Here is a 19,743-nt window from a genome sequence, read left to right as displayed (position 1 = left end):
TGAAACCGATGAAGTGGAGCATCATTGATTGGCAATGTAACTCATTCTGTTTCCTCTGTGATGGTGTGGATAAAGCAGTCTGATGACACGCCACTGCTGATGTTGACGTGCGTGCAAAACACCTGAGGTGACTGACTCATATAGAGACACTGTGCGGTGTGACATGTATGATTCTCCAGAGAGGAAAAAAAAAAAAAAAAAGAAAGAGAGGGGGCGCCTAATGCCTCTGTTCACCATGAAGCAGTGAATTATGGAGACAGGGTGTGTCATCTCATTCTCTGTTCCTTTCATCATAATCACCCCCACTATGTTCAGAGAAAAGCTCACTGGAGGCCATCAGCCCTGAACCGCAGCTGAGAACATCACACAATGCTCTACCTGCAGTATGTGCTATTTTAGCAGTTCACTATAAAGGCGGCTTAGCCACCATCTTAAAGTTGGAGGAATGTACAGGGACTAAAATGTACGGTAGAATTGGCTGCGTTAAGGCACATGTGTGAGTTTCTGGCCACTTGTACAAAAGTGTCAGAAGCTGTTATTTTCTGCACTAAGTAACAACTCACAGGCAGTGCACAGGTACACACACTAAAACACTAATAACACACATACAAAAAGGTGTGAGAACTACCTTGCATTTTTGGAAATATATATTAATCAAAAGCATTAACACAGATGCAAGCTGAGTTTCAAACTGCTTGCAGTAAATAATAATCATACTAAAAAAAAAAAGAAAAAGAAATTCAGATCAGGTCACAGAAAAGCAGAACAGATCAGACCCGAAATGTGGCAAAGACTCGAGAGGTTTCTGTAAATATAGCACTGTGTTAAGAAGTCACAAAACCCATCGCGTGCAGCTTTGGTGCTGCACTTGAAAATGCTCCTGTTCAAAATGCAACAACACAAGAAGATTACATCTTTTAAGTAGTGTCACCATTTTTGTAAAAATGCATCCCAAATGCATGGAGAGATACTGTGCTTCACGTAAGCAAAAAAACAATACAAGCACAATATTATTTGCAAAAAGGTATCACACTCCAGCAGAAGCATTTAGGTCAGTGGACAGTGTTAAATACTGTTGGGTTATTACTGCCATAAAGTTAATTTCCTAAATGCTGTAAATGCTGTTGTTAACTCTATAACATAATCATATGTTTTTTGTTTAAAATTGTGTATTTTAAACATAACTAGTAAGTACAGATGGCAGATAAATGTAGGATACATATACTCATAGAGTAAAGTGAAGTATATAAGTGGCAGAATGGTCAAAGTAAATACTGTTCAGCTCCGAGTCAGTCATCAAATAAAGAGTACACTGTTTTCCCCATTTTCTGTGTGTGGCACTACCCTTATCGGCAAGTTCAGCCTGAAACTTGGCCACCATCCCTTGCAACAAAATTGTTGCCTGCTTTTAACATAATTATATTTCTGTTGCTTTGATTCTAGTCCGATGTAATAAAACACTTCTAACCCAAACCCCAAAATCTATCCTCAACTACAATTAAAGTTAAAAGTGCAGTTGTTTTATGATAAGAGCTGCAGGGCCTGTAGCCACCAAGCCTTATACCACCTGCTTCTGATTGGCTAGTGGCATGTTATTTTCCCCTCACACATAACCCAGCATGCACAGGGGTTTATTTATTAGGAATAAAAAAAAAAGAGAAGTCACTAATCTGTGTTCGGTTCAGACAGCGGGCTCCCCCTACACACTCACACACTCACACACACACACACAGATACACACACACATCTGTGTACCAGCTGAGCAGGGAGCAGTCCCACTGTTAGGCTTTCACATATCAAAGAGCCTGGGGTACTTTGGCACTGCCGGGATAGTTGTTCTTTTTTACAAAAGACAAACAAGCAAAGAGCTTGGGATGCGGTCCAGAGCCGCCTTTGACACAGTGTTGAAATGGGGTTTTGGCTCAGTGACACATATGATCTAAATGTGTAAAAAAGCTGTTGCCTTCTTTAAAAAAAAAAAAAAATTGCCATTTGCTTGTCCGCTGCTTATGGTAAGGCAGCGTACGCTCTTTATTAATCTGCCTTAACCATATACCACAAACAACATAATTTGCAGAGTTCTGCAGTGACTCTAAACTTCAGCCTGAGGCTGATTTGTGTCAGAGGTGCATGGAAAGTATTACCTCAACTTGTTGAGTAGAGCGCATGTGTTTCTTCTGTAATGCGTGCTAAACAGATTTTCAGAAGTCAGGACATCACCTCTAATACTGTGACATCATCAAATGATCAGTAACTATACGCAGTGCAAAATGATCATTTGACAGGCACTCTAAATTATTCTACAATCATCAGAAACTCCCTGAGATACTAATGTCCCAAAAAAAAAAAAAAAGCAATAATTTTTTGTATTTCGGCAGTGGAACCAGTTATTTATGGTAGCAATAATGGAAATTAGAATATAAACAGTGATGATGAAGATGAAGGCAATCCTTTTCCTGTTAAAATGATCTTGAAAGATATCATGTGTAACACTTAGAAACAAATCACAGACATACAATCCGTGTACCGCAGCACAAATACAGAACACTACTTTCAGCAAATGGAAATGAGGTCCATTTGGGATCAAAGCCTCTAATGGGTTTTGGATAACCAGAAGCTGCTGTCAGTTTCTGGCCAAACCAAACAGACATGCAAACACATGTGGCACTGCATCCAAAAGCCTTTCAATGCTGCTCAGAGTATTATAGCTACATTAGTCTAATCTGCGTCTTCCCCCCTTCGCAAACTTACAAATCTACTGATGAACATTTCAGTCAGAACAGTTGACTTAATGGAAAAATATGACTTTCAGTCTTGATAAACTACTCGACTGAGTGTATCCAACATTCTAATTGCTGACTGAAACCAGTTCATGTATTTTGTGGACATGATAGCTGTTTTTTTTTTAGGACATGCATTTTGCACTCACGTGCACCTCAGTCTGCCTTGATCTGCGCTTCCATGTCTTCATAACAAAGATAACAATACAAGATAAATACTGAAACTAAAGAAGAAGCAAACTGCAAAAGACAAAATACAAATTCTCTGTTTAACCCTTGAGGGCAGGCTGGGGAGAGGAGTGTAAACTGCATATGTTCTACCATAAACCACCCTGCCATTCAGTTTGATGTGCAGTAATTAGACATGAAGGCAACCTAAGAAGCTCTGTATAAATAAAGTTGGGTGTGATTTAAACTTTTCAGCCAGTTGTCAGCATCAGCACGTTCCATAATTTCAACTAATTTAGAAATGAGGAGAAACGTGCGTGGATAAATAAACATATCTCACTGTTTGTATCAGTGGTCAGACTGGCGGGGTTGGGTACAGTTTGGGCTGTCAGATGTATATTTGATTGCTTGCCAAACTTGACTCAATCTCACATTCATCAGTGTCACATTTATTAGTAACAAATGGTTGGAATAATTCAATGAAAACAGAGTACAGTACAACAGATCTTTATTAACCCACAAGGAATTTTGATTTACACATGAAAAGACCCCTAACTGCTATATATGTGCTGAGCGTGTCTTAATGAATGCTGTCGTATGTGCGCCGTATGTGCATCCTCTACTGAATCCAGAGACCAGTCACATAGCGAGACCTAAACCTGGTAACACTGACTCAAAGGGAAAACATGCACATTAAAGAGCAGAAAAGCCCTAATAAAAAGCCTCTAATATAAAACAGTCCCCATCAAAGAGAGCTGGCTCAATATTTGTTGAACTCTTACATATCATATTAATGCCGTTTCAGCCATTGTTCGCCCTGGCTGTGTTTGATCTGCAGGGCTGCTATAACTCTGGGGTAAGTAGAGTGTTAATGAGAGGAGTTGGCACTTTATAAACACTGTCAAGAGCAGGTGGAGCAAAGGGGTCACGTTGGGCCGCTGTGTCCACCTCAGCTGGTCCCATTCAGAGTGACTTATTTTTGTAGATGGTGGAACATTTTGACAAATCAGCCTATTTCCGGCAGATGTCTTTGTTAAAAGTTAAGTCCAGTGTGGGTGATTGTGTCGTGCTGAACAAATGTGTGATTAATCTGCAGAATGGTACTGAGCTATAGGTCAGAGGCTTCTCCAGAGGACAGGTTGTGTCTCCACCTACAAAAGATATTTCCTCCTGATGGTGCGTGAGGCAAGGACACACACACACACACACACACACACACACACACACACACACACACACACACACACACACACACACACACACACACACACACACACACACATACAGAGGATGTATGCTTCCGTATAGAGTTTTTATAATGTCTTTCAGCCTGACAATGTGCGTGAGATTTAAACAGGGGTTCTTTTGTATGTCAAAACCTCATTTTTAATGGGGTTCTTATAAAAGTGCTCAGTGATCATGGTATTCAAATCACAGCAATAGGAAAGCGCTTCCTCATTTCGGTGTCTGGAAGTGATCCCAGGCAAGGAGGTGTACCACATCTTAAACTAAGGCTGCACGCTCTTTGTGTTTGCTAACCAAAGGGCTCTTTCCTGTGGTGCTGTATGATCATTTATTGAGGCTTAATCAACATGTATCGAATGGTGTATGTACTTTTTGAACCATTTTAAAATCCCCTCTGCGTACTTTAAGCCTCGGCCATGGGGTTGGAAGGGTTTGAATGATTCCCGTCAGTCAACAAAAGCTGCAGTCTTTGCCCTACTTTTTATACTGGCTAAGGAAATCGTTTTTTTTTTCTATTTTCTTGGGAAATTCAAGTAAGTTGGCTATATTAGCTGAACAACAGGTGCTACTTAAATAACTGTGTACCCCTAAGTTTAGTTTTAGGCCTAACAAATGCAAGTCTGAGTCAATTTACACTGATTGCTTCAGTTACAACAATACTCGTGTCAGTTCTGCACTCATTCAGAGTTTAAGCTGATATAAATAGTAACACTTTAATAAATAAAGAAGAAACATGAAAGCTAATCAAAAGCAAGAACAACTGACATGAAAGCATCGTGCAGTTGCTGCAGATTTGTGGGCTGCATGTGAATCTGCCATTCCACCACATACTGAGGCCCTTTGAGTACAGTAAACTCAGCATCATGTTCAAGAAACCAGTTTGAGATGATTTTGAACTTTGTGTTATGGTGCTGGAAGCAGTCATCAGAAGACGGGTACACTGTGGTCATAAAGGCATGGACATGGTCAGCAACAATACTCGAGTACTCAAAATCCCCCACAGGATTACACCACCGCCAGCAGGCTGAACTGTTCGTACGAGGGACGATAGATCCGTGGTTTCATGTTGTTTACACCACGTTCTGACCTTTCCATCCGAATGTCACAACAGAAATCGAGACTCGTCAGACCAGGCAACGTTTTGTTTCCTGTTCTTAGCTGACAAGAGTGGCACCTGGTGCGGCCTTCTACTGCTGTAGTCCATCTTCTTCAAGGTTCAGTGTGTTGTGCATGCAGAGACATTTTTCTGCATACTTTAGATGTAATGAGTGGTTATTTGAGTTACTATTGCTTTCCTATTAGCTCAAAGCAGTCTGGCCAGTATCCTCTGACTTCTGACATCAACAAGACATTTTCTCCCACAGAACTGCCGCTCACTGGATATTTTCTCTGTCTTGGACCACAATACCCCAGAGATGGTTGTGTGGAAAAATCTCAGTAGATCAGCAGTTTCTGAAATACTCGGACTAGCCTGTCTGGCACTAACAACCTCGCCACATTCAGAGTTACTTAAATCACCTCTTACATCTTCTCCATTCTGATGCTCGGTTTGAACTTCAGCATGTTGTCTTGACCACGTCTACATGCCTAAATGCACTGAGTTGCTGCCATGTGATTGGCTGATTAGATATTTGCATTGATGATCAGTTGAACAGAAATACCTAATCAAGTGGCCCGTGAGTGTATGTGCAAATAACTTCTGTGAGCCTTCAGCTTTCAGGCCCCTCTTCTGTGGAACCAGCTTCCAATTTGATATTCAGGAGACAGACACCCTCTCTATTTTTAAGATTAGGCTTAAAACTTTCCTTTTTGATAAATCTTATAGTTAGGCTTGGATCAGGTGACCCTGAACCATCTCTTAGTTATGCTGCAATAGACCTAGGCTGCTGAGGGGGTTCCCATAATGCAATGAGTTTCTTTTCATTCACCTCTTTTACTCTGTTTATACCCCACTCTGTATTTAATGAGTTATTATCCCATTGCACCTTTGTTGTTCAAACCTTCTCCTTACAAAGGGATAGCCAATCAGAAAAGAAAAAGCTTTCTTAAAGGAAAGCGAGCCTAAAGAGAAGGGACGTTTATTTTAAATGCTGAAGAGTAGAATCCAGGAACAAACATATAGAGCTGACCCCCCCCCCCCCCCCCCCCCCCCCACACACACACACACACTGTAATTATTTACATACCTAATCTGGCAACTATCTTATCACTTGTTTATGCCAGTTGTCAACTTGACCCTTTTTTCAGTTTGAATGTTTGAAGTTTTTTCTTAATACAATACAAATAATGGGACATTCATTAATGACTGGTGGTACCAGTGGAAATATAACCGCTACACATTAGAGACTTTGGAAAATCTACACAGGACTTCTCCAGTACTATTATAGAGACACTTTTTATGTCCTGCAACTAATAGGGCACTGGGTGTTAGCCACACAGGTACCCTGGTGCTACAAAGAGACTGTACAGGAGTGATGTGGGGGTGGTTCAAAGAAACCAGGCAAAAAGCGGTGAAGTATCTGGAATGGAAAAAGTCAGCAAAAAAAGAACGCCCTGCTCAGAACGAGGATATAATCGCTTGTAGGAGTCGAGCACATAACCTAAATAATACATTTCAGGTTTTGATATAACTATTACTGCCTGCGAAGAGCTCTTTGATGTAAATTGAAACCACTGGGCAGCAATCTGCTTTACAGCACTGACAAATAACAGTTTCCTAAGGCTAAGGTTAGCAAGCAGAGAAGGCGCATACTTGCTCCATATGTTCATTCGATACAAATAAAAATCAAAAATGAGCTTGTCTTCATGGAGGCAGAACAATGCTGAGGATGGTCCCTGGTTGGAGCTGTGGCGAATGAAAAATGTTGTTTACAGTTTTTAAGAGTACCTTCAGCAGAGGTCCCGTGTGCTGCAGGACAATGCTCGACTGTATTGTTTTCATTTTTTCCAGTAGTTTGCTTCCTCTCTTTCACACAGAAACCACAAGTTGATAACGCAATAATAAAATCTAGGTGGACCATCGAATCTCTTGCAACGGAAAAATATTATTACTCAGAAAGAAGCACGTCCATTGTATTTCTGATTTTTCAGGGCATACAATAGTTTGAAGTAAGGGGAAGAGATGATTGCAGGGCTGTGGGCTCTGGTTTTAATACAGACACACCACAATAGTCTCTGTCTTTAGTACATTCTGGCATTGCATTGTTCTCATCGTTTATTCACCCTCAGCTTTTTTAGATGCTAGTTTTATCACAAAAAGGGAGGCCTGTTGAAGGGTCATCCGGAGCTGATGCAATGCATAATAACAGAAAACATACCCCCATTGTGAGTGCAAACATATTGGCCAGATCAGTAGAGAGGGGTACATGATGATAGAAGAAGTTCAAAGTGTTTTTTTCCCCCCTTCGTTCCATATGATACCACATCAAAGTGTGTATGATGGTGATCTTGCCTTATGCTGAACCCCACAGGTCAGACATAAGTGGAGGGGTGTCTGCTTTAGAGCGTGATTCTCTGTAGAACAAATGACAAGCATTGTTGAGGAAGGTAATTGACTTGTCTCTTTGTTAAGAGCCTGTACATTATGATTGCTCACAGACCCTTAAATCTGACCATTAAACTTAAAAGTAGCCAGAGAAATTTCCACCCTTTGACACGTTCCTCATCACAGGGACTGATAATGAGAATATGTGAATTATATGTTCTCTGCAGTGACAAACTGTAAAGACACGCCCCGCGGTCCAGAACAACTTAAGGTACATTCAAACTTAGTGAGAATAACCTGAGGTGGACACCTAAAAGTGATCCTGATCCAACAAAAAAATGATTATCACAGACATTTCTATGGTTAAAAAAAAAAAACATATACATTGCCAACAGACACTTTTTTTTTAAGTGTACCAAAATACACTGCTCAAAACATTAGGAACACTTTTTGATTACAGAATCAAGTCAGTTATATTTCCAAGATATTAATATGGTCAGTTAAGTAGCAGAGAGGGTTGTTCATTAGTTTCAGCTGATTTGGTGTTAATGAAATTAACAACAGGAGCACTAGAGGAGCAACATTGAGACAACCCCAAAAACAGGAATGGTTTGACAGGTGGAGATCACTGACATTTTCTTTCCTCTTCATCTTTTCTCTACTTTTGCATTTGGCTAGGATCGGTGTTACTACTGGTAGCATGAGGTGATACCTGGACCACACAGAGGTTGCACATGTAGTCCATTTCCTCCAGGATGGCACATCAATATGTGCCATTGACAGAAGGTTTGCTGTGTCTCCCAGAACAGTCTCAAGAGCAGGGAAGATTCCAGGAGACAGGCAGTTACTCTAGGAGAGCTGGACAGGGCCACAGAACAGGGGTATTCAACTCCAGGCCTCGAGGGCCGGTGTCCTGCAGGTTTTAGATGTGTCTCTGCTTCAACACACCTGAGTCAAATATAGAAGTCATTAGCAGGACTCTGGAGAACTTGACTGCATACTGAGGAGGTAATTCAGCCATTTGATTCAGGTGTGTTGGATCAGGGACACATCTAAAACCTGCAGGACACGGCCCTCGAGGCCTGGAGTTGAATACCCCTGCCGTAGAAGGTCCTTAACCTATCAACAGGACCGGTGTCTGCTCCTTTGTGCAAGGAGGAACAGTATGAGTACTGCCAGAGTTTCACAATATGACCTCCAGCTAACCCAGGGGTGGGGAACTCCAGGCCTCGAGGGCCGGTGTCCTGCAGGTTTTAGATGTGTCCCTGATCCAACACACCTGAATCAAATGGCTGAATTATCTCCTCAGTATGCAGTCAAGTTCTCCAGAGCCATGCTAAAGACTTTTATATGTGATTCAGGTGTGTTGGCTCAGGAAGACATCTAAAACATGCAGGACACTGGCCCTCGAGGCCTGGAGTTGCCCACCCCTGAGCTAACCACTAGTGTGAATGTCTCTGACCAAACAATTAGAAACAGACTTCATGAGGGTGGCCTGAGGGCCCGACGTAATCTAGTGGGCCCTGTGCTCACTGCCCAGCACCGTGGAGCCCGATTGGCATTTGCCATAGAATACCCGAATTTGCAGGTCCACTGGCACCCTGTTCTTTTCACACGAGAGCAGATTCACCATGAGCACATGTGACAGACATGAAAGGGTCTGGAGAATCCGTGCAGAATGTTATGCTGCCTGTATCATTGTTCAGTATGACCTGTTTGGTGGTGGCTCAGCGATGGTCTAGGGAGGGATACACAGACCTTTACAGGCTAGGGAATGGCAACCTGACTGCCACTAGGTATCGGGTGAAATCCCTGGACCCACTGTCAGACCCTACGTTGGTCCAGTGTGACCTGGGTTCCTCCTAGTGCACAACAATGCCCAGCCTTAGTATGCAAGTAATTCCTGGAGGATGAAGGAACCGATACCACTGACTGGACCCCACACTCACCTGACATAAAGCCAACAGAACACCTGTGGGATATTATGTGTTGGTCCATCTGACACCATTAGGTTGCGCCTCAGACTGTCCAGGAGCTCAATGATGCCCTGGTCCAGAGCTGATGGGAGATCCCCCAGGCCACCATACGTTGTCTCATTAGGAGCATGCCCCAGTGTTGTCAGGCATGCATACAAGCATATGAGGGCCATACAAATTACCGAGTCACATTTTGAGTTGATGCAATGAAATTTCTGCAAAAAAAAAATTTTTTTCCCATTGAGATCAGATTTTTTTCAGTGTTATTTTAATTTTTGGAGCAGTGTATGCCACACACCTTTTCTAGCCATCCCCTGTTTTTAAACCACACACTACATAATAAAAGCCTTATCTAATTGTTTGGATGAGTTGCGTATAGGAAAAAACACGATGTTTTGCTCGTTAATAAGGTGGAGCCGTTTATGCGCCACTAGCAGTACAGCACAGTGCTCGTTTTTCTGCACTCAAAAACAGAACTGCAGCACATTCATGGATAGAGCCTGGTCAGTGTGTCATGCAGGAAACCTTCAGTTTTTAAAAATGTAAACCATAAAGATGACTGACAGTGGGAATTAGCGAATGATAGTTTGACACATAAAAGGAACATAGTTTAATGGTGGAATGGGGTGATGGAGGTTGAATGTAGGCATATTTTGACATTGTAAGATTTAAAAAGAAATTATTTACAATGCCATAAGATTTTTTTTTCCATGAGAGTAGCTATAAAAAAAGCACTATAGCCTGACATATGTTCAAAAAATCGTATACATGTATGCACATGGATCTAGTTTTCGCAAAATGGTTCCAAGGATATTTTTCAGACATTTTCCTCCTTAAAGGCCCAGGACACAGAAGAGGAAATGTAGGTTATAAATAGGAATCAAAAGAACTCCCCCACCGATTATTAGTAAGGGATGCCAGAGAGTGTGACATCTTTGAAAGTGGGAGAGCTTTTGAGTATTTTACAAGACAGGTGAAAGAAACATGTGTGTTAAATCACCGTACTGGTTCACTTGGGTCAGCTCTACCATAAAAGAAAAGAGATTACAAAGGAAACTAATGAAGACACTGATCAAAGTCTGTAATGGTAATATGTAACAGGTGTTTCAGACCTCTGCAATCCGCCCCTGCACTGCCCTCCCACCGCCAAAGCCACTCCATCCGTGAAACTCTCATGTATTTCACATGTGCTTTGATAGGAACAATGGACAGAACATATTTCAGCACTATTCAAACTATGTTACGAGCAATCTGGTTCAACTCTTGAAAGGCAACTGTGGGTGATATACAAAGGCAGCCACACAGACGCTGTGCGTTTACGGTGCACTTTCATGACTGCTGGCGAGTTGAAAAGGGCTGACGTGGTTAAGGGCCCACACCGGCAGGGAACCAAGCACCTGGATCTGAGATGCATGCAAGATTTGAAAGAAAGTTGGCTGGACTTGAACTGGAGCGCGTTCAAAGCGTGATTGCTATTTTTACACGTACTCAAAGATGAAAGTGGCACTGCAAAAAAAAAAAAAAAAAAAAAAAGAGGGAAGCACATGGAGTAGCCTTGAAGAAGACCATAACATTTTGAGGAGCCTTTTAAATAAATAATAAAAAAAAATGTTGGTCAGCCATAAAACAATATCTGAATTGCAGCGCTACTACAAGCAGTAACACTACTACAAATAATAACAGACGCGTGTAGCTGTTGCTTTCGCTTTAAATCACACATGTCTCACATTTTTCCTCTTAATGCCACAGCCATTTTAGGGGCTTAAACCACTGATTTAAAAGCCATTCCGACCGGCCTACGTGCAATATGTAGATCTGTACCTGCGCCACACCTGCGTCGTGCAAAGTCTAGAGCGTGCCGAAGCTACTTCCGCCGACAGCCCACGCTCGAGCTGGGATTTGTAGTTCTCGTGGCTACGCTTTTAAAATCCCTTCCAGGAATTTCTCTGCAGAAACGCATTTTAAACTAAAAAAACAGAAGACTGGCGTCTCCTCGAAACGAAACACACGGCTTCGCTCGCACATACTCTTTTTGAAACGGGAATAGCCGGCGATGCTGTTTATTCGTGCACTACAACAACCGACGTCGCCTCTAATGAAAGCGAGGCAGTGTAAACACAACTCCAGGAACATGAAAAGATCGGGTGACAGTGAGGGGGAGAAGAGAAGAAAGGTATTGATAGCGTTTTTCTCCGTTAGGTCTGGCATATTTCTAAGCCCTGTTGCTCCTTGAATATCTAATGCTCCGTATGTGATGCTGCTGGCTGCATTTTGAAGGCTAGAAAGCCGCGAATGTCAGCGCATACTTCACCTTGCCTGTTTCCTTTATTGTGTTTTCCATTTTTCCCCTCCAGTCTACCACAATGAATAATTACAGTTACGTTAAAATGGTGTTTTGTCACGTAGAGACTCTGATGATGAGAAAATATAGGTTGCAGAATGACGTCTTGGGAGCATCCTGCATCAAGTTGAAATACGACATGAATAACAGCAGGCTACATAATTGTGAAAAAATACTGAACACTGAAACCAGTTTAATGCATAGACATCAGTTTTTAATTAAAACAAACAAACAAACAAACAAAAGACAAAAACAAAAGAGTTAAGGCTTAATTTGGGATGTGAAGAATAAACAATGAATCACTTGCATGGCAGCAGCAGCTGTGCAGCTCAGTGCAACAGTAAAAACAAAAGGTAAAGTTAGTATGAAGTGTATCTGGGCTTTGGCAAGCTGCCAGGCCAGCAGTCTCCAGCTGCTTCAGGCTTTACTACAGATGCAAAGGATAATAGCTTGTGCTCTGACATACAGTAGAACTGATAACCTATTGGTTAATGTTGCAACTGCTGTTATTAAAGAATAACCTGTGCTAATGTGCCAGCTGTAGAACCTGCTTTTTTTTTTTGTTTGTTTGTTTGTTTATTTAAACAGGACTGAAATGACAGAGATGGGTGTGTTTGTGCTGCGTGTGCTGAGCTGTGTTTCGTGCTGACTTTCACAGGCTGTATGTCTGGAACTTTGCAGTTTGTGGAGATACTAGTGGAAGAGAGGAAACAGCTCTGCCGTGCACTAGGCATCCTGGGCTTATTCATCACAGTCATCTCTCTTAGTGTCTGCCTATCTGCGTCTCTGTTTCTTCTCTTATCTCCAGACTTGGACGCCGTCTGCTGTGGCGCATGTGTTTGGATCATGTTAGACAGCAGTGAAACTATGTAGGACGTGGTTCCTCCTGTTTATGAAAGCAGCCATGGCAGCCAGATGAGCGGCTCAGAGAGAGAACTCATTCTAGCTGGCCCTCAGGCACTCAGGCAGTACTGCACAGACCTAATGGCTTAGCTGCCTTTCTCCTTAGATAAATAAAAGGATGAGCGAGAGGAATTGTATTTGCAAAATTTCTTTAAAACTGTAGAGCAGCCAAAGAGAAAGCTGCATGCATTTGGGACAGTTTTCACAATATCATTGGTTGTATAAAGATACAGTTATTATGTAAACTAATACTTTGGCTGTGATGGTTGTCTTATCTAGTAAATTAGTGTGTCTGCAATGCTGCCCAAAGTGAGGGATGCGTTATGATGGCTGCACTGTTATTCCGAGTTGTGGAATGCAAGCCCCGACACATTAGTGCCAAATGAATACACAGTCTCCTCAGAGAATCCCATTACAGGAAGTCAGCATAGCATAGACAGGTGGGATGCTATAGTCTCCCTCTATATATCGTTTTTTTTTTTTTTTTTCAATGAAAGAGAACATTTGTCTGAGTCCCCGAGGGGAATTAACCCCACCAAGTCACACCAATTCACATTTATGTCATGTATTTAAGTTTTTCATCACTCAGTCTGGAAAACAGACCCATCAGATTTCATTCTGTCTGGATCAGAAAACTTTGTACTTTGTCTTAAGCGTTCAAGTAATTTTCATAAATTTCCGGTACCCTAATGAATTTAAAACATCTTAAATATGTTTTATCAGTGTTGTCATCACAGGATGAATTTCCACTCACACCCTGGCAAGTGTGAAAACACCACTGACCCTGTCCCTCAACCCGATGTTTTTATGCTGTCTTTGATGCAAGCTCGCCATTTGGACAGTGATGACAAGTATAAAGTGCTTTGGTGAAACAGGAAGTGTGTCTGTGTGTGAGCAGCAGGCTAAGTAATGTTCACACAGGGTCACCAGATGTTGTGAGGTCCTGGGCTCAAACCAGCCCATTGCTTAGATCAGCCTCATTGGTTTTCTCTGGTTGTGGCACCTAGTGCAAGCTGTTTAGGGTATTTAATTTCTAAACACCCATTAAAATGGTTTGTGTTTCCCTTGGCGATTCTGTTAAATTAACATCTACTGAAGTAAAAGCTGATTATGTGGCCACACATCCAGACATGGTTAATCAATTTTCCCCCACAAAATGTTAGCTGGTGAATTAGTGTAAAGGAAACGATTTATGGCAACTAATGCCGACGTCCTGTCATGTCAAGCCTGGTGTTTTAGCAAGAGGGGGGGTGTCAGATTCAGCACATTCAGCAGCTTTGCGCTCTACCGGCCATCTTTTTCTCCCTCTAAACCCAAGCTACATGCTGCTTGCTCTATTAATGAGCCAATAATGGAGAAATAGTGTTAGGTACTGACATAAAACATGGGTATGGATACCTAAGGCAGGGTAGCACATAAGCTCCAGCAGAGCTAGATTTACACCTAGGCTCTGTGCAGAATGGTAGAAAGGGGAACACTCGGCATGGGGGCTCTCACAGCTTCATCAGACCCCCGCTGGTCGAGCTGTGGAAAAGCCAAGGCCCAGAAAAATACGGCTGTGGCAGATAATGATACCATTACACTAATGGAGCTGGCAAATGAAGGAGAACCCAGATGCCTGCTTTATTACCAGAGGGGGTCATTTCCTCGCTGCATTCCTAATGGCCTGAGCACACAGTATTGATCAGGCTATCATGCTGCTAATCCCCTACAGAATTACTTATCGCTGGCTAGGTGTCGATCCACCACATGCCCTGCGCTGGCCTTGCCGTTGGGCGGCTGCTGCATGTCCAGCAAGGAACCGCTGGACCGTTCACCCAATCATGATTTAGGGCCAAGCAGGGATGGTGTCTGGGAGGTCTTCAGCGGTGGACTGGTTAGTTCAATGTGTATAAAAAAAACGAGGCAAATGAAAGTAAGAGCTTTCATTTAATTAAGGAGCAGGCAATGATGTGACTCCACCCTCTTTATGGCCCCACTGGCCACTGTGGAGCTGGGAAAGCTGTGCTGTTAGCTGTTGTTCTCAGTAATTTTGCTGTGCAGTAAATAAGAAGAGGCTGCTCTTCTGCCTGCAGCAGGATGCGTTGGCGTTTGATTATAAAGAGACCTACGTACTTAACTTTGTTTTAAGGGATCCTTGTACAAATTTGTTTCATTATGCCTTTCCCACTTCTGGCTCTGATTAGTGCAACAAAAGGTGTTTTAATTATTAATGGCATGCATTGGTTGAACATGACTGAGAATGGTGAAGCCTGGGTCCATAAACAGAAATAAATGGGATGGTCAGGGTCTTTGCCCAGGGCTTGTGACCTGTCATATCCTTTGTCCGTTTACCAGGACCCTGTGTGCATTAACATCCTCAGGCCATTGTAAACGTGGCATCGTAGCATCAGCAGACCCCGCTTGTCACCTCTGGCCTCGGCTAATCAAAGTGTTTACCTTAAGGGCCCGCATTTAGCATTGCTCGTTAGCACTACTCCAGTAGACATAAAGAGGTATTTATATATTTCCATCTGGAATAACCTGTCGTAGCTAGGGAAACTAGCTATTGATCCAGGTATTTAGTCATTTCTTTCTGCGTGCCCCATCAATATTGAGCAAACATTCATCCAGGCGTCCATTTGAGAGTTGACCTCAGCCCTGGCCTCCATATTTTGCTCCCATTGGAATTCAGTGATATACTATTATGAAAAGTAAAATCAATGAATGAATATGAAGTTTGGTGTGTAATATAGCGCAGGCTCGGGGCCCCGGGTCTTTCATTGATCGACTGCGTGAGTGTCGGAGGGGGCTGATTATTCTGCTGCTGAGCTTTTCTTCTACATGTCTTTACCCTGTTTTGCCTGTTTGATCTTTGCTCATATATATTTTTTGGAGCTGTTTGCACATAATTTTGGTAAGTCAGGCCGCTCTTGAAATTAATCCAGCCCACAGAGAACTGTTGCAAAGATGTGATAATGTGTACCAAAGTTAAACGAAGACAACAGATACATTTAAAAATATTGCTATTGTTTTATTGATTTTACTTTAAGGGACTCTTTCATTTTAGTCAATTTATACTTCCATTTGCTAGTTTCTGAATGTTACTGATTGAAGATTATGAGCATAATCTGTATGTGGTAGAATGTTTAAGTTTACAGATTATGTGTGAATGCTTGCAAATGTGGAATTTCAAATTTCAAAGTTTTTATTTATTGTAAATGAGTTTTCTGTTGATGCTGTTATAAACTAACTCATGATCACTGTGAGAAATACTGCTTAATTTTCCTTCATTTCCTGCCATTTTGCAATGCAGCATCTTAAAGGTGCATGACGTCTATATTTGGTTTACATCTGGAAGGATATCAACTTTTATGGCTCCACCTGTACTGTGTCAAGGTATGTGTTTAAAATGACCTGATGGGGACTTTGATGGACACTTTGATGTTGCTCACAAAATGAATGCTGCAGACAGTCGTGCCACATCTGAAAGAGCCATCTGCAGAGGTTTCCTTCAACCACCAGCTGCAAACTGCTTATCTAGACTGGTTAGCTACTACCTGCTGCTTGGTGGCATACTGGTGGTAATTTCATTTATGACATGATTTTTTATTTTTTTTTCCTTTCATAACATAGCGGAGAACAGAATAGCCACTGTGACTATCTAGGGGTTTCAGTGTGTTAGATTATTCTCCGCTGGGAGCACTGATGATTGTATCGAGAGTGGACCTCTATTAACTGTGTAGTCCTTTTACTCCAGTTTAATAATCCACAACTAACTGTTCTTATCAGAAGTATAAATATTCACTGCTGAACAGCATGCTGGATAATGTTAGCTAGCCTGGTAGCACAACAGTCTGTTAAGTTAGAAGGTTTTAAAAAAAAATGAGACTCTCTTGCTGTCATTCCTGGCAGTGCATCTTCTTTGCTTTTGTCTTCTCAACCTTTGTGGGAAGAGTATGATAGGAATGATGTCAGGCTTAGGGGTTCTGTTTTCTGTCTTGTTAAATTAACAAAGGTCTTTACATTGGCAAAGTTGGGGCTCAGGTTTGTCCTTCCAGCAGCTGGGAACCAAGCGGGGTGGGGGTGATAATTGAGCATTATGCAAAGCTAATAGGTGTTTTTTGAATGACAGAATATTTTGTACCCCAAAGTTTGGAAGAATAAGTCCAAATTGAGTTTTTTTTTCTTTTCTTTTTCAAAGCTTAACGTCATAGCTTTGCTATGGGAACACTAATGTGAGTGAGCCATATGTTGACTGTATTTAAATAACCTAAAAGCATAACAGGCAACCCCATAAGGACAGATACAGACTCTCTCCAGCACTGTGCAAAATATTTATTTTTTTGTTAACAGAGCCTGAGAGTAGATTATGTATTGATCCGGTTGTGTGGTTTTGTTTTATTACTATTTCATGATGACATTTGGATGTTTTTATATTCTATAAAGTCTTGACAGAAGCCACTGCATCAGCCACTGTAAACCCATATACAGTCTCAGTCATTAGAAAAACAAAACTGCCAGAATTGTCTGGTCTGGAGAGGCCGTGGAGAATGTTATGCTGCCTGTAACATTGTTCAGCATGACTGATTTGGTGGTGGTTAAGTGATGGTCTGGGGAGGCATATCCATGGAGGGACGCTCAGACCTCTACAGGCTAGGCAACAGCACCTTGACTGCCATTAGGTATTGGGATGAAATCCTTGGACTCATTGTCAGACTCGACACTGAAGCAGTGGGTCCATGGTTCCTCCTGCTGCACGACAAGGCCCGGTCTCATGTGGCGAGAGTATGCAGGCAGTTCTTGGAGGATGAAGTAATTGATACCATTTAATGAGGCCCGTGCTTGCTTGACATAAATCCACTTCTGGGGCATTATGTTTTGGTCCATGTGACGCCGCCAGGTTGACCGCGAGGCTGTCCAGGAGCTCCGTGATGCCCTAGTCAAGATCTGGGCGGAGATCCCCCAGGACACCATCCATTGTCTTGTCCTCGACGTTGTCATACAAGCATGTGGGGCCATGCAAAGTTGCTCTCTGATACAAGTGTCTGAGTATGAATGTGTGTGAATGGCAGACAGTAAGCACTTAGCTTCAGATGAAAGTGGTTGTATGGATGTGTGTGAAATGCTTTGAGTGCTCAGTCAGAGTAGAAAAGCGTTACATAAGAACTTGTCCATTTACCATTTACTTGGTCCATATCAGTAGAGATATCGAGCATGATTTTTTTTTCTTTCCTTACTGAGATCTGATGTGTTTTCAAATTGTTCCTTTAATATTTTTGAACATTCATACAGCTTATGGTTATACAAAACATTAGGCAAGCTGAGCGATGAGCTGATGCATTATATGTACATGTACCGGTACTTTGCTTGTTATGCTGTGTTTAGCATTTACAACCTTGATGGGTTTTTTTTTTCCTCCTATGGAAGCAGTCACTAGGATGGTCCAGACAGCCCTCAACAACTTATGTGCCTGACATCCCCTACCGATCACCTCATTTTAGTGTTGAGGCATTAGCCACAGATGTCACCGTATTCAAAAACAAGGCTGAGATGGGATCATGCAAACTGGTCGACTAGATCAGCCGTCAGTTTCTACGAGATTACATCAACTGTGACCTGCCCAAGTAGGGTTCATCTGTCATGCATGTGCCCCATCACAAAAGAAACATAGAATAATCAGTTCAATCAATAGATGTTGGTGGCTCATCGCGCTGATGCTGAATAAACATGGGGATGACCCTCTCACCTCATCCACAGAGGTTAGAGCCTCCTGGGGGTTCATTAGCCACACGAGGCTATGATCCAAGCGAGTTATTTTTCATTTCTGTTTGTTTGGCATTCTGGTGTGTGTGTGTGTGTGTGTGTACGGCTGTGTGAATGTGCAGTAGGTGTAGGTAGGATGTACGTGGTTGGGCGTATCTTTGAATAAATATTGTTTAATAATCATCTATGTGAGTTGAGGGTGCGGTTGGTGTAACTGCTCAGAGAACATAAGGCAGAAGTAATCAATAACCACTATGGATACTGGAAAGATTAACAACTGCAAATGTAATAATGCATCCTTCAGTCTGTGCTTATTTAGTCTTCAATGAAAGACGTCAGTAATAATCAATGCTGCCCAGAAAACACCCTACCTACTCTGGTGTTGCTAATTTTAACTAATGCCAATAAAACCCTTTTCCCCATGCAAAGCCACCTGCATAGGACAGAGAAGTCTTCATGCTGTTTATTTGTGAATTTATTTTCCTTTGCAATGACTCACCTTTCCAATAAAGTACAAGTACCTACTGCTGGAGTGGTTGCACCACATCTGGTTTCAATGGAAAATCCAAAACCCTTCATTCACAAAAGCTGCAGGAGACCAGGTTCACAAGGTGCTGTAAATACTAACTGTTAATTTGTACATCATAAGTTCTTTTCCATAAATGTGAGCAATGAAAGTGTGTTAAAATACCTGGCATTTGGCTCGCTGCTTGGTAGAAGCTCAACATTGGAAGTGCCTCCTACTGCCAAAGCCAGATTGTAGCTTTATTTGCTTAGCCATTCGAAGCTACAGTTAGTCTCCTCTGCTAACCATCTCAAAAAAAAAATACCCTTAGTAGGTTTCTGCTTGTAACCAACATGTTTTATTGTAATTTAGTGCTATGATGGGAAGAGTATAATAGGCTTAGGGGTTCTGTTTTCTGTCTGTTAAATTAACAAAGATCGTTACATTGGCAAAGTTTAAACAGACAAAAACAAACTCGCATAAAAAGCTAATTCTCATGAAAACACCAAAATAATTTAAAAATAAAATTTCATCCTTAGCACATTAGGGTAAGTGCTTCCACCAGGGGATGTTAGCAACCCGAGCAACTTCCAGTC

General features: G+C 41.9%; 1 protein-coding gene across 2 annotated transcripts in view; it reads left to right on the top strand.

The window, feature by feature from the left end:
• The first annotated feature begins 11,590 nt into the window (after nt 1-11,590).
• The window catches only part of fto (FTO alpha-ketoglutarate dependent dioxygenase), a 116,102-nt gene continuing 107,949 nt past the window's right edge, over nt 11,591-19,743 (top strand). For both annotated transcript variants that reach the window (XM_030726152.1, XM_030726153.1), the window contains exon 1: nt 11,591-11,826. In XM_030726152.1, the coding sequence (XP_030582012.1) occupies nt 11,707-11,826 (120 nt within the window). In that variant the 5' untranslated portion in view covers nt 11,591-11,706. The remainder of the gene's footprint in view (nt 11,827-19,743) is intronic.

Source organism: Archocentrus centrarchus, chromosome 3 (assembly GCF_007364275.1).
Source record: "Archocentrus centrarchus isolate MPI-CPG fArcCen1 chromosome 3, fArcCen1, whole genome shotgun sequence".
Classification (NCBI taxonomy): domain Eukaryota; kingdom Metazoa; phylum Chordata; class Actinopteri; order Cichliformes; family Cichlidae; genus Archocentrus; species Archocentrus centrarchus.
The sequence above is the reverse complement of the archived record's forward strand: the minus strand, read 5'-3'. Positions and strand labels throughout refer to the sequence as shown.